The sequence below is a fragment of the Manis pentadactyla genome, chromosome Y, assembly GCF_030020395.1.
Source record: "Manis pentadactyla isolate mManPen7 chromosome Y, mManPen7.hap1, whole genome shotgun sequence".
In the NCBI taxonomy this organism is placed as follows: Eukaryota; Metazoa; Chordata; class Mammalia; order Pholidota; family Manidae; genus Manis; species Manis pentadactyla.
Genome location: NC_080039.1, coordinates 35606569 through 35622102, shown reverse-complemented (window position 1 = coordinate 35622102; position 15534 = coordinate 35606569). Strand labels below are relative to the sequence as shown.

At 48.3% G+C, this 15534-nt stretch overlaps 2 protein-coding genes across 6 annotated transcripts in view; one reads left to right on the top strand and one right to left on the bottom strand.

Moving 5' to 3' along the window:
* Positions 1-644: 644 nt before the first annotated feature.
* On the bottom strand, positions 645-2477 carry LOC130682120 (uncharacterized). Its single transcript, XM_057496251.1, has one exon. The coding sequence runs from the start codon at positions 2475-2477 to the stop codon at positions 645-647; it is 1833 nt and encodes a 610-aa protein (XP_057352234.1).
* Positions 2183-15534, top strand: part of LOC130678890 (glycogenin-2-like) — a 26835-nt gene continuing 13483 nt past the window's right edge. For 3 of the 5 annotated variants that reach the window (XM_057496226.1, XM_057496225.1, XM_057496223.1), the window contains exons 1-5: positions 2183-2635; positions 6294-6435; positions 12881-13055; positions 14067-14229; positions 15126-15252. In XM_057496226.1, the coding sequence (XP_057352209.1) occupies positions 2629-2635; positions 6294-6435; positions 12881-13055; positions 14067-14229; positions 15126-15252 (614 nt within the window). In that variant the 5' untranslated portion in view covers positions 2183-2628. Of the gene's footprint in view, positions 2636-3405; positions 3687-6293; positions 6436-12880; positions 13056-14066; positions 14230-15125; positions 15253-15534 lie in introns of those variants that run through there. The other 2 variants (XM_057496227.1, XM_057496224.1) reach the window with 2 other exon arrangements.

Here is a 15534-nt window from a genome sequence, read left to right as displayed (position 1 = left end):
TGCATCCATGTTGTAGAAGCGGCAGAGGCGAGCTTTACCTGGATGGTTGGCTGGTTCACTGGGGAGGTGACCCTGAACAATAGCAGCGTCCACGGTCCATGGGAGTCACACGTCTCCTGGCACTTGCTAACTGTCGGACTGAGATGGTCCACAGAGATCGGAGAGCTCCTGAAATTCTGGATTGCTTTTCTTACACTCTTCTGTGGCCCCAGATGAGGGCTGCTGCCTCCGCAAGCTTCTCTTGGTCACCTGGCCCATGCCTGTCTGCCTCCCTGACTCTCCATGGCTCACGTGTCCCCTGCCCAGCAGGCAGGCAGCTCTAATTCCTGCTCAGCATTCTTGTCCTGACCCTTTTGGGTGTGTATCCAATAGGGTCACCTGTCCAGGGCACCATCTGTATACCTTCCACCATACTCAGGGTGTAGCAGACGTTTCACATTGGAGGCCCTTGGGGTTACCCCTGAGCTGCACAAGTCTTTGGCCCGCGCAGTTCTGGACAATGGGCTTGAAATACTCGCCGACGTTTGACCATCAGAACAGTCCACATGATAAGGAGGACACAAGGTAAGGGCCGCCCGCCCTGGCGGCACCCTCTGCCCTCTCTCCAGACACGGCTGCAAAGCGGACCTCAGCCCCACTGCCCCTCAGCCCCCAAGAATGGCCCCTTTGGCCTTCCCCCCAAAAGGCCCTGCTAGCTCCGGGCTTGGGGGCCCTGATTTTAGACTCCGTATCAGCAGGGGGACCCTGGCAGGCCCCTTACCTGCGGCACTGGGGCTCTGCAGGTTCAGAAGGGGCTTGCACGCCAAAGGCCGGGAGACCGTTTTTCCCCTGGGCGCACCTGCCGGCGCATTCCCTCTTGCCTGCACGCGTGGACACTCGCACACACTCCTGCGTCCGCGCCGTCGCCTGCTCACTCGCTCTCGCGTGCACCCGCATCCCCGCACGGACACACGTGTGCGCCCGCGCTCGCCCGCCCCTGCTCGCATGCAGCAGCCGAGGCTGCACCGCCCAGGGTTTGTGCCCGGCGGGGGTCCCTCCCGGCCCGAGGCGGGGTTTGCAACGCTGGCCTCGCGCCCGGCCGGTGAGCCCGCGGCAAACATTTGCTTTGGGGCCGGCGGGTTAAAGGTGAATCGCGCGAAGCCCGAGGCGCGCGCTCCCGCGCCCCCCAGCGTCTCCCTCCCGGTAGCCAGGGGGGCCCCGGCGCGCAGGCGTGGCGGGCGGGGCGGTGGCGGAGACCCGCGCCCGGCGGCGGGGCGGGGAGGGGCCGGGCTTCCGGCGGGCGGCCAATCGCTGCGCGCCGCCCGCGGGGCCTCCCTGCGCCGGCCGGGCCCGAGCCGCCCACGGCTCCGGAGGTGCGGCGGGAGCGGGGCTGCGGGGGGCCGCGGAGGGGGGCGCCGGCTGAGCCCCTTGGCCCCCGGGGCGTGGGGGCACGGGGGGTAGGGGGCTGCGAAGGGGGCGCAGGAGGCGCGGGAGACTCGGGGCTGGGGGCGCAGGAGGGGGCGGGAGACTCTGGGCTGGGGGCGCAGGAGGGGGCGGGAGACTCTGGGCTGGGGGCGCAGGAGGGGGGGAGACACGGAGCTGGGGGCGCAGGAGACGCGGGAGACTCGGGGCTGGGGGCGCAGGAGGCGCGGGAGACTCCGGGCTGGGGGCGCAGGAGGCGCGGGAGACGCGGGAGACTCGGGGCTGGGGGCGCAGGAGGGGGCGGGAGACACGGGGCTGGGGGCGCAGGAGGCGCGGGAGACACGGGGCTGGGGGCGCAGGAGACGCGGGAGACTCGGGGCTGGGGGCGCAGGAGGGGGCGGGAGACACGGGGCTGGGGGCGCAGGAGGCGCGGGAGACACGGGGCTGGGGGCGCAGGAGGCGGCGGGAGACACCGGGCTGGGGGCGCAGGAGGCGGCGGGAGACTCCGGGCTGGGGGCGCAGGAGGCGCGGGAGACACCGGGCTGGGGGCGCAGGAGGCGGCGGGAGACACGGGGTTGGCGGCTGCCCAGACGCGGAGGACGTGTGGGGGACACAGGGGGTCGGGGGCTGCGGGATCGGGAGGGAGGTGCGGAGGGCACCGAGCTGTGGGGCGCGCGCAGGCCCTGCGGCGCAGCGGGGCCCGGGGTGGGGGCCGAGGCTGCCCTGCGCCCAGGACGGGCGGGGTGCGGCGGTCCGCAGAGGACCCGGGGGCGGGTAGGAAGCCGAGGGGCGCCCGGCGGGGGCAGGGAGTACCGCAGAGCCGGCGCGGAGCTCTGGGCGCGGCAGGGCCGCAGGACGCTGGGCTGGTAAAGGTGTGACCGAGACGCAGCGAGGTGGCTGGTGACTGTGGGGCGGGCAGGAGGTTGAGGGGAGCCTGCCGGGGGGACAGAGACCGCCCTGCAACGCCGACGAGGAGGTGCAGGGCGCAGGGGTCGTGGAGGCGGCCGGGGTTCAGAGGGGTCCAGGTGACTAGGGGCCAGTAGTTGGGGGGGGCGGCAGACTGGAGCTGCAGCCATGGGTGTCAGAAACGCTGTCGCCCGCAGGCCTGGAAATCTGCTGGGTCCCTGGAGAGGACGTCTCTGCTAGGCCCAGCTGGGAGCGGAGTGTCCGCCCACTGCGCCCAGGCGCACGCCCTGTTGGTACCCACCGCGCGCAGAGCCTCGAACCATGCCGGGTGAGTGGGTGGGTGTGCCCTGTCCCTGTTCCTCCTGCCGGCACATTGTGAGGTCGTCGGATCAGGGGAGACCCCCCCTTTGCCCACCCGATCCCCCCAAACCCCTGGTTTCCTGTTCTTTGCCTCCTGGGTGGCTCCCTGGGTGGGAGAGACTGGCATCTCCCTTTGCCTTTGGAAATGTGGGTGAGTCTCAGCAGTGGGGTGCAGGCAGTTTATAGCACGGTCAGGGGGGCACTGCCACCTTATAATTTTCTTCCGATTAAATTAGCCCTAGGGGCTTCAGTGGACTAGTTTCTGAGAAATAGTGTGGTGGAGACAGATGGTGTGTTTGTGCCCCTAGGACTCTAGAAAGACAGTGTTTTCTGGCCTCCTGAATTCAGACCACAGGAGTCATTTGTTTTTCCAATAAAGTTCTGGGGTTGACTGCCAGCAGGGCTGCAGGGCTGGGATGGCGGGGTGGCTGGGACTTAGGGCAAAGCCTGGCCCCACAGAGCTCAGATGTGGTCCTGTCCGCCTGCCTTGGGGTTTGTGGCCATCAGTGTCAGAGCATTGACTTCAGAGGCTTAGAAACATATGGATGACGTATAACATCCACACGGGAAAGGTGCCCGTCCCACTCTGATCATCAAGACACGTCTGAGCAGCTCCAGACCAGCCAGACCTGATCGTTCCCGAGGACCTTGTTTTTTAGACGGGTTACGTTTTATTTAGAGGAGGGAGCTGGCAACAGGCTGAGCCCAAACTGAGTCATTTTCCTCGTCTCTGGCCTCAGAAAGCAAATCGCTGGGGCAGGCACTGAGCATGTGGTTTCTCCTGTGGTGGCCTGGTCAGATGCTGTCCAGGGCAGAAGCAGAAAAGTTTTCCTGTTCCAGGGAGAGGTTTACAGCTACTGAGACCGAAAACCCCATTTCCCCCAAAGCTGCAGGGGCTGGATAATGGCAGCATTCAGCGAGGGACACTCATTCAAACACCACTGCATCGCCCCGGGAATATCCTGGAAGACCCAGTGAGCGGACTCAACGCTGTGCAGGAAACAAAAAGCCACTTTCCAGTAAAAGAGGATGGGCAGCAGAGGAAGCTGCCTCTGTGTTTTAGGGGATAGTTGGAAGATGGGTTGAGTGGGGGACCAGAGGTAGAACCCCCAGATGCATTATGAAACTCTCAGCCATCGCAGTGTTCAGGCTGGACTTGATTTTGCAAGAATATCTATTTCTTTTTTAATTTTTGGCTTGGGATTTTCCTTCTCTATTCTGATGCCCATGGTCCCACCCTGGTGCATGTTGTATGCAAAGACAACCTGTAAATGCAGTGGCCTGGGATAGGAGTGGATGTCTCTGATGTCACCCCCAAACGTGGTCACTGGTAATGTCTTAAAAGCAAGGCCACAAGGCATCTGAAGACGGACGGCTGGACCGTCACCAGCTGCTGCCTTGAAATCCACTGCTCCTTGCAGTTGGGAGGGAATACCTCACCCACGTGTTCTATTGTTCTGGTCTCTGGTTTGATGCCTCTCCAGTGAAGGAAGCCCATTTTTAGCCACAACATTGAGTCCGAACAAATCTAGAGCATCGGGTATAAGTTCTTTGGTACAACGTGGGCTGCATCTCACGCTGGAAGATACATGACAGGAATGGTCCAGTGTGAAGGGGGTAACATCAGTGCATTACTTCCCAGGCAGAAAGCACTTAGTGCTCTTTTCAGGAATATCGAACTAAATACTTAATAATAATAACAATGCTTCCTAAAGCTCTGCTGGGGTTTTTTTCTTAGAGGGGCATCCCACCCAAATTGCCTAATATGAAAAACAGAGACAGTTGAAACAGAGACAGATGAAAACTGGCGTCTCAGGCTAAGAAAGGCTGTGGATTGTGAAATTAGACCATCAGGGGTCAGTGGGTGACCACGATGCTCCCTTCTTCATGGTGGGCGCCACGAGGCTAGATCTCCTTCCTCAGTTTAATGCCCCGTTGTGTTTACTAGGGACCCTAAACATGGTCCATAGATGGGGTGCCTTAAACAACAGACACTTATGTCTGTCCATCCTGGGGGCTGGACTCCTAGGCCCACGTTGTGCACAGGGCTGGTCTTCTGGGGTCCGTTCTGGTCCCTGTCTTCTCTTGTCATGTCTGAGGACTCCAGTCTCTGTTCCCACCCTGACTTTCTCAGACACATCCACCTAGGGGTCTCCTGACCCTCAGCTCCTTGTGGCAAAAGTCCACCTCTCATCCCTTCCATAAGATTGTTATTTTAGTTTTCATATTTCTACAAATACTATTTGTGTCCCTAGAGACTGAATGCTGTGTTGTTTTAAGTCAGTTGTTTAAAAAAAAACTAGACAGATGGATAATACAGATAAATAGATGCTAGACAGGTAATCGATGTGTAGAGAGATGAGACGGGATGGATGGACTAGATAGATAGACAGACAGATGGATAGATGTGGATGGATGGATAGATAGGGAATGAATGGATCAAAGAGATACATACATACATATGTACAAGGTAGATGGTTGGGTGGATAGAATAGAGAATGGATAGATTGATGAGAGACATAGATACATAGAGAAAGAATGGATTGGATGGATGGATAGCTAGCTAGATATATAGGCAGATAGATAGATAGATAGATAGATAGATAGATAGATAGATAGATAGATAGATAGATAGATAGATAGATAGATAGGGATGAATGGATTAGGTAATAGAGAACAGATGAATAGAATAATAGATACCTTTAGGGCTGCAAACTTGAGTTTACTCTGCAATAGTCAACTCACAGTGTAAGTGCCAGGAATTCTAATATCCTGAAGCCAAGAAAAAGACAAAAAGGAGAGCAAGAGCTTGCAGACAGGAGCCCGTTGCAACAGGCGCATTTTGGAATTTACCCCAGTGGAATGTACAGGTCGAGGAGTCAGCCGCAGGAAAGCAGGCCTGGGAAGCTTACATCTGTCGTGTTCTATTTTGCGCACATGTGAGTCTTTAAGCCTTGCTGTGCAAGCAGCTGCCCCGGGAGAGCACGGTGGCCTGGACGGCAGGACACGCTGGTGTTTGAGAACTGAGGTCTGTGTGTCCTGTGCCCCGGGCTGCCTGCTGCGCATTTTAATTTCTGTGGGCAGCTCAGTTGCCTGCACCAGGCACGGGTTGCTTGATCCTGGCAACAAGCTCTTAAGGGCCCAAGAATTGAATAGGTTAAAAGCGTCTGTAAGAGTTAAGGTCATGAGTGTGCACTTACACAATTGAAATTGCCATAAATTGGATCCGCTGTCAGAGTTTCATCTTCTCCCTTGAGATATGAGGACACAGAGAACATTTTGGTTAATGAAACAATACAGCTTTCCGTCTGCTGTCCCCTCGGCCTCATCTGTCCTCGAGTTGATGTTTTTCCAGGCACGGGTTTGTGTAGAATTTAATTAACAGGCTTGGCTGCTTCCCCGTAGAGCACCATATTGCTCAGCTTAGGAGAGCATCTTCTTTGTAATTCGTACAATCCCTCCACCACTTGCTGTCTTTCCACCTGCGATTCGAATATTTGGAGTGCGTTTTGAAGACTTGAATGCAAAAGAAATTAGGGCATCTTGGCTATGCATTTGCGTGGTATTGCGGGAAATTGTAAGCGTGAGTCAGGAGTGTAACCATGGTGGTGTCTCTCTATCTACAGTGTCTGACCAAGCGTTTGTCACACTGGCCACCAATGACGTCTACTGCCAGGGGGCCCTGGTCCTGGGGCAGTCACTCAGGAACCATACGGCCACCCGAAAGCTGGTGGTGCTGATTACCCCTCAGGTGTCCAGCCTGCTCAGGTAAGATGTCCATGTACCCCAGGGGTTCCTCTTGTGATAGAAACACCTATACTGTGCAGTCATTACTGACATAGGGAAATCTGTCACCAGGCGTGAGGGACTTCAGAATACTTACAAATATTGTGTACGGTTCCTGCTCATTGTGTCCACTGCAAAAATTCAGAAGTTAATTTTCAGGGGTAGGAGCTAACTTGGAAAAGCAACTATTATAACCTAAGTTAAGGGTGTCAGGCTGAAAGGCATAGGACCTCACGCCTGGCTCTGTAGGGTCTTCCAGTGTGTGTCAAGTGGCTTTCTGCTTCCTCGAGTGTCTGTCCCTCAGTTGCATATTTCCCTGTGAAGATGTGCCGAGGTGTTCGTGGCTGGCCTGGGGGGTCCTGGCGGGGGGGGATTCTGTGGTTCTTTGAATGCATGTTAAGTACAATGTAGCCAAGCTCAGAACCTGGCTTGCCCTGGAATTTCTTGTCCCCAGTGCCCCACTGTGTCCCCTACGTCCCATGAGAAGAGAATGTGACTTGGTCCAAGGTCAGTGGGAAGACAGGGGAATTCACCTGGAGGGGCTTCCTGCCCTTGCCTTTGCTGAATCATGAAATGAGGGTGTCAGGGTGCCGTGGCCAGCTCGCAGGGCTGTGATTTCTAAGGGGAATTCTGGTCCCAACTAGGCAGTTTCTGGGAGAACCAGAACCTACTCCTGAAGAACCGTGTGGTGGGGGGGACCCTATTTCTGGTTTAGGGTAAATGCACAGAAAAATAAAAATGAGCAGGGAGCCTGCAGACACAGTGTCCAAGTTCAGGTAGCATCATTCCCCTCCAGTTCTTGGAAAGAGCGTATTTGTGAAAAAGAGTCAGTGCCTTGGATTTGTGGATAAAAAGTGAGATAGGACAGCAGACGGAGCTGCAGATGGTCGGCAGTGTGAAATAGAAATGGAATGAGACGCGGCAACGGTATGAGAAAGTGAAAACCAAACTGATTAATAATTAAGCCTTTTAGAGAAACTTAAAATCTGCCCTGTGGATTTTATAATAGAATATTATAATAGAATATAATAAAATATGAAGTGATTACATAATTTTTTGATGCAAAGCAAATGTCTAAATGAAAAATTATGATAGAGATTTAAAAAAAAAAGATGTCATATAAATGATTTTTATCAATATAGAATTATTATAAATAAATAATTATAGGATCCTTGTCAGATGGAAAATATAAGGTACTTTCCAGTATTTGAGGAGAAGTTTATGGTGAAGGAAGCTCTGAAACAGAAATGTAAATGATGAAAAGCTCCGAGCAAATGACATTATGTCAAAAACAAAGATGTATTTGAAGGAAATTTCCTGAGTTGAAGAAATACCAGAGAAAATGGGTTTCAGGAAGAATGAGAAAACACGCACACCGAAAAACAAAACATAAATATATGTGTTGAAGAAAATTTGTAAAGCTGTCCCGGTAAAGATTTCGATGTGACTCTGAGAAGAATAATATATTTTCTCTCATCAACTGTGGATCACTTAGAAAAATTGATTTTATGCTAATGGTACAAGGAGACATTAAATATATTACTTGCAGCAGAAATTGAGTGGCATATTCTTTGATTACAATGTAATAAACCTGGACGTGAATAACAAAACTAAAACTAAAAACAACAAAATACAAAAAACAGTGGCCTCCTCGGACATTGTGAATCAGAGATTGTCCCCCTACATTACTTGATAAGTGAATGAATGAAAGCGTGAATTACGTGCTATTTAAAAATCACAATATGACCGGAACCTGTAAAATCCCAAGGGAACCCAACTAGAGTGATGCGGGAAAGAAAAATGAAAGTCAGTAAAGAAATTATCCAGTTCAAAATGTTTAAATTAAAACAAACAAACAAAAAAATACATAAGGCAGACAGAAGGAAGAAATTCACAAAGGAAAGAACCAAAAACTAATCATTGAGAACAAGACATTCCAGAGATGGATTATTTAAGAATAAACCTTTGATAAGTAAAACGACAGCTGTACACAAGGAAAATGAAAAAGGTAGCCACTTGGATGCAATTTAAATTTAAAAGCAAATAGTATATAGGATGCTTCTCTAACAATATGGAAAGTATTGATGGAACACTTGATCCTTCTCGAGAAATTCATATGACCCACGTTGACATCAGAACAAGTAGAAATGTTCTGCTGATGAGTTGCGTTCCCACCGGAGGAGCTGAGAATGTTGTCAAAGTCTTATCTGTTCCTGAGTCTGGGCACTTATAAGGGAAGTTCTATTAGATTGGCCACAGTGACTTCATTTCCATATGATAAGAAATATTTCAGAGCCTAGGGAAAAAAAAAATGAATGTTAATTTGCTTTAAGACCCTGTTGTTATCTTGGTACCCAAACTGGATTTTCAGGTTTGAATGTGTTTATGTATAAATGAGAAAACCTCCCCCCCGCAAGCACAGAATATCCACAACTTTAGGACAACTCTCATCCTATAGTAAATAAATAAATGCCAAGTCAGTGATATGATCATTTTAATATAAAAGTTGAACATCTACCAAAATGAATTCCAGAGAGGTTATAAATGTAAAGGTGTGAAATATTAAAACACCAAAAAGTCTTAGGAGTCAATAATTGATCAGGGCTGCTCAACCTCAGCACTGCTGACATCTGGGGCTGGATGGCTGTGGGGTGGGCATCCTGTGCACCCTGGGGTGTTAAGCAGCCTCCCTGGTCTCCACCCCCAGATGCCAGTAGGATCAGTACCCCTCAACCCTCCTTGCAGTTGTGATAATGACAGACGTCTCCAGACACTGACAAAGAAGGATATGCTTTGTTCATCTGAACCCTGGACAGCCCATCTTAAATTAAAGCATCCCACCATGCCGTAGGTCAGGAACGGTTTATATAAAAGCAGACGGTAAAGCAAAGAAACTAGGGAACTCATCCCCAACATTTATCATGGGGAGGGGGTTGTTCATATCATATTCAAAGAACTCTTACAAAACCAAACATAGATGGACAGACGAATACAACAGTGGTAAAAACACAAAAAAAAGTAAACACTTATTCCATACTATTTATGACCAGTTAGGCTGGCAAATATCTTCTCAAATATTAGTGTTTTGGGGGCACACCTTGTTGACTGACGTCAAGGGATGTGCTTAGACTCCAGCTACATTGGTTATGACCCATTGTCTTAAAAGTATCTCCAACTAATTGATACTTAACATGTATCTCCTTTTGTCTGACACACATGTGCTTCTGGTCCCAAAGAGAAATAAAAGAAGAAAACACATTTAGCTGGAGTGCATCTTCCCCTTTGTCCGGGCCACTGGCCTTCAGAGTGAGACCAGAAACTCCAGCAGATCCCGAGCTGGGAAAGCTGACCCTGTGGGTACACATACATCCCTGGGGGGACCCTTCTGCGGTCTTCTACCGACCCATCCATCCCCCCTCAGTGATGACGAGTAGGGAAGTTATATATTTTTTTTCATACAACCGTCCCAATAAAGCCAAAACTACCCCAGAAAAAAACATACAAGTCTCTCCTTCGATGCCTGTCTACTCAAGGTCAGGACAGGCTGTCACCGATAATTTTCTTCGGCCTTTCAATCTGTGTGAGATGAACTTTGAAGCATTCAGGACCTATCATATGGGCCAGGTTCACTGCCGTAGAGCTAATTGAGATTTTAGAGGACCCGGTACATACGTGGTAGTCCAGGGGAGGGTTGAGGAGCCATGACCGATGGTGCGGTCATGCAGAAGATAAGCAGCGACCCATCACCAGAAATGACCAGGGGCTTGGGTGTTGGGAGACCACCACTCTTCTAGACTGTGGTAATCCTTCTGCAGAGAAGCCAGTCTACCAGCTTATGCTCTTAGTGTCAAACAAATTGTATTTGTGAAAGTTAAATCTACTTCCAGGAGTTTATTTTAGGGGAGCAAGCAGGGCTGAACAAAAGGATTTAAGGCTGTGAATCACAGGGCTATTTGTAGCAACACAGAGTGAAATTTCTCTTGCCCTCCACCTCCGCTGCCCCAGTTTTTATACGACCACAAGGATGCCATAAATTCTGGAAATAACTGGGTAGATAGCGGGAGAAGCTAGTGATGAATAGTACTTCCTAAAGGCACAAATAATTGTAGAGTACAAGTCAAAAAGCTACTAAAGGATTGAAAAGATGGGCCCAGAAGCTGCAACACCTGCCTTATAATAGGAACGTCAAAAGGAATAAAACAGTGGATTAGAGGAAATGACTCATTCATATTTCAGCTCTGAGAATGGGTTTCAGTTGGAGTGGATCCCTTGAGTGTTGAGCAGAATGAATGAAGGAAACAGGAGCATTGATACAAAGAGGTAGTATTTCAAAGCACCAAAAATGAAGAAAACATCCTACATGCATTTTATTACCAGTCTGGTTGCGATCATTGATGCCCCAAAGTTCTGAGGCAAACTAATTTAGAAATGAGATTTCTGTATTTGGCCAGATGAATGTAATTTGAAAGCAAACTAAAGACGTTTTAAATATGCAAAAACTCAAAAGTATTACCTGCTAAGGACCTTAAAGAAAAAATTACTTGAGGATGTATGCAAGCAAAATGAAATATGCTTCCAAGAAAGAACTTGTGTACAAGAATCAGCACTAAACAAATAAATAAGTGAACGTTAGACTTAATTGTAAATGCATTGGTGCATAATTGTGAAAGTAATCTGGAAATACCACTTGACATGAGAGGTGGGTATGGGAGAGAAGGGGACGTACGGTGATGTTCCTGTCTTCTTTGGAGTGAAGATAAAGATGATCACTATCTTTGTATTTGATAGAAAATAAGTTCAAATATGTGTGTTGACAGTTTAAGGATGGTTACCACCAGAAGACTGGAAAGGATATGCACAGCTTTCAAAATTGTGCATTCATGGAAAATGCATGGAATAGAAAAAAATCTAATCCATGCAATGGAAGGTGGGAAAGGATTACAAAGCAGAAGAAAGCATGACAAATGTAAGAAAGAAAATAACGGTGAGGGATTCCATTGAAATGTATCAATGATCGTACATTAAAAATTCCTCTTGAGAGAGACTTTCGCCATGGGAAAATAAACATAAAATCCAAAAACAGCTTAAACAACTGCAAAAGTGTTGAGAATAAAGGATTAAAGGATGCATGTGATATTGTATGATTCCATCCAGTCCAGGACCCCACATTCCAATGGTTGTCATGACGACTGTAGTTGCTTAATCAATGAAAATTCTTCCTTCTTTCCTTAGGTGTCATGACCTTGACATTTTCAAAACATACTGGTCAGTTGTTTCATAGAATGACTTTCAACTTGGATTTGTCCAGTGTTTTCTCATGATTATATTGAGGCTATGTATTTTTGGCAAAAAAGAAAAATCCTCAGGAGTGGTGAACCTTTTTCAGTACATGTTCTCAGGGAGGAAGTCCCGTTTCTGTGTTGTTATTGGTGACCTTAACCTTGCTCGGTCGAATAAGGTGTTATCTATGGGAATTCGTCACTGGAAAGGTAGAATTTTTTGTGTTTGTACCTGATGAATATCTTGGGGGAGACACTTTGAGACTACAAAAACATGCTGTTTCTCCTCAGAACCTTTACCCGTTGATTTTAGCATCTATTGGTGAATCTTGACTGCAACAGTTAGTGGTATTTGCCTAATGGTGATTTGCTATTTCCCTCATTATTTCTACATTTATGACTTGGAATTCTTCTGTAAGGGAGAGGTGTTCCTTTTTCCCCATTTACTTATTTATTCCATTATATTAATATGGACCCATAAATATTCATTTTATGCTTTGAGTTTACTAGTTTTCTTGCACAAATTGCTTGAGCTTTGCCACTGGAAGCCCCTTCTGGTTGGTTCCCTGTACCCTTTTGATATGTCCTCATCCTTTTTCTAGCACCTTCTTAATTTTCTGGCATAGCAAGATAATGCCAGGCAGGCTATGATGAAGTAGAATTTGACCAACAATAAAAATTAAAAAACTGAAACGGAGCAGAGGTGCATTTCATTTTGACCCAAGGGTTATTAATCTTTCAAAATGTGAGTCTCAAACTTGTACGCAACTAACAATGTATGTTTTGAATACACAAAGTAAAAATCAATAGGAATTAAGTGGACGTCTATGAGTTCCCACCTGACCCATGTTCAGTCCTCACTGCCCATGTAGTTTGCAAATAGAAAATACTTTCCTAAGAGATGATGCAAATCAGTCTACCTTAAGACTGCTCAGTATGTCATGCTTCTTGAGTTCACATGAGTTTTGAGCATGGGTGAAGGGTGTGCAAAGCACACAGAAAAAATGAAGCCTGGACATGAAACTATAATGAGCTTAATGGGGATTTGGATCCGTATTCCATGAGCAGGAAAGGGGTGTCCTCTTGAAGGGGTGGCGCGTTCTCTGTTGAATGTTCTCGTGTTCTCGTTGGGCATATGTCTTCTGCAGGGTTATCCTCTCGAAGGTGTTTGATGAAGTAATTGAGGTGAACCTGATAGAGAGTGCAGACTACATCCACTTGGCCTTTCTGAGGAGACCTGAGCTTGGAGTCACCCTGACCAAACTTCACTGTTGGACCCTCACCCATTATAGCAAGTGTGTCTTCCTGGATGCAGACACTCTGGTGAGTACAGGGTGATGGTGAGGACCAGACCCTCTGCTTGATAAGGAACTCCTCAAAGACCATGCCTCACCCTCCTTAAGCAGCCTGCTAGCTCTTGCTGGTAGAGTCCCACGCGTGACATGCATCTCTGTCGCCAACGTCAACCTTCAGCCTGTCAGACTCAGGAATGGCATCCCACTAGCATTGCTCTAGACCCTGCTGAGGACTCGCAGAAATAAATATGAAGGCTTGTTTCTCTCCCAGAAAGGCTTTATAGTCACACCCTTTCATCTACGCAAAATAGAGTGATTAGAAAAAAATGTTGCCTTAATTGTATATTGAATTATATAGTCCTGATGGGACTGGTACACCTGGCTTCTGAAGGTGTGGTATCCCCCAACTGTCCTTTGGGGCAGTGACTTGCAGAATAGGAGCCCACGATGGCCCGTTCCACAAACAGCCATCGGAAAGTCAAAATGTAAAATGAAATTAGAGCATGAACGATCCATTCCAGATGGTCCTGACTGTGCAAAAGCCTCTCTATAGGAAGATGGAGAGATGCAGAGGAAAATATGAGCAATCATGTAATCAGAGTAATGTTTCTCTTCTTCCAAACAGAGCATGATTTAGAAAGCCAATAGGTGTTGGAGGGCCCTGCAGTGAGTAGTCAAGCTCGGGAAGACTACCGATTCCATTATATTGACCCTCAAACCTCTCTGTTTATGGATTTCCATAGTTCATTGATCACATTTGCTAGACTAAAGGATATACAATGAAGGAAGTTCCATGCAGGATCTTACAAACCTTAAGAGAAGATAATCTAGTCTTTGAGACAGTGTTAATTCAATCACTTGAAATAAATCAGAGCACCTTCTCACGCATGCTTGAACATAAGCCTAAAAGAAAAGGCGCTTGGAAAATTGGTCCCAGGTCACCCATCAGGCCATCGTGTGGTCTGTGCTGAATCTTGTACACGTCTCCCATGCATACAAAGGTGAGCATTGTCCCAGGACCCCCCTGTGCTCTGTTTAGGTGCTGGCCAATATCGATGAGCTGTTTGATAGGGGAGAGTTTTCGGCAGCCCCGGATCCCGGATGGCCGGATTGCTTCAATAGTGGTGTGTTTGTCTTCCAACCGTCCCTTGAGACACATGGCCTCCTGCTGCGGCATGCCACCGACCACGGCAGCTTTGATGGTAGGTGAGGGGAAGCTGGGAATCAGCAAAAGAGAACGGGGCTGTTCCCAGTACCCAGGCCCCTGCCTCGTCCTCATTTCCCCCGTGTCTGTGAATGGTGACTCCAAGTCAGCGATGGGGACGGAGGGGTAAGGTGAGGCAGGGCGACAGGAATGAATGAACAAGTTAGTAAGTAAGTGTGTAACAGAGGGAACCGTTGAAAATATCGTCAATGGGTAGAAAAAAACGACCCCTGCAATCCTGATCACCCTGAAGGAATAGGCAAACCTTTCTCTAACCCAGATAATAAATATTTCAGCATCCTGGGCCACTGGGTCTCTGTTGCACATTGTAAAGTGAAAACAGCCAATGTCAGGATGTAAAAAATGAACAAGGACTGTGTTTCGATGAAACTTTATTTACAAAATCAGATGCACACCCTCATTGGCCAATCAGAACAAAGGGAAGAATTAAAGTGAGCCAACCAGGAGCCAAATATTTGCCCAAATGGGGCATTCATAGATGGGGAAAGTGCTAGAATTTGTAGGATGCAAAAGGCAATACCAGATCCATGAAGAATTGGGTAAAAGGGCGAGGAGTTAAAGAACCTGGCAAAAATGGTTCAAAAGTCATTGTTGCTGCCCAAGAGATTTCACCAGAGGGGGAGTGGGAAATTTTGAAGACCATATGTGGTTTTATTATTAATTGTTTGGGTTACTGCTGGAGAATTTTGGGGAGAATATGTGCTTTTTAAACTCATGGTGTGGGTTATTAGTCACTTTTGAGATGATAATGTTTTTGTGTACAGAGAGGAGAAATGTAATTTGTGATCTTATATGGAAATATCTATCTCAGACCCTTCAAACACATCTTGCACTGCACTTGATTAACCCTTTGGGTGTTTGTTAATTATTTAGGGGCAGATCAAGGCTTACTGAATAGTTTCTTCAGTAGCTGGTCAACGTCAGATATCCACAAACACCTGCCATTCATCTATAACTTGAGCAGTAACACGGCGTACACCTACAGCCCCGCTTTCAAACAGTAAGTTTGGGAAAAAAACCAAAAAATGAGATCATCCCGTGTTTGCTTTGAATTATGGGTAGTCTAGGCAGCTAGTCTTAATGGTGGTGGTTTCCAACGTGTGGTCTGGGGAACCCCCAGGGGTTCCTGTATCACTTTCAAGTGTGTACACAGTCAAAATGACTTAAAAAAATAACTTTAAGGTGCTATTTTCTGTGTTCACTCTCATTTTCTGGTAAGAGCACAAAGGCATTTTACAGAAATTCCAGGACATTATCAAATGATGTATATGTTATGCAGATA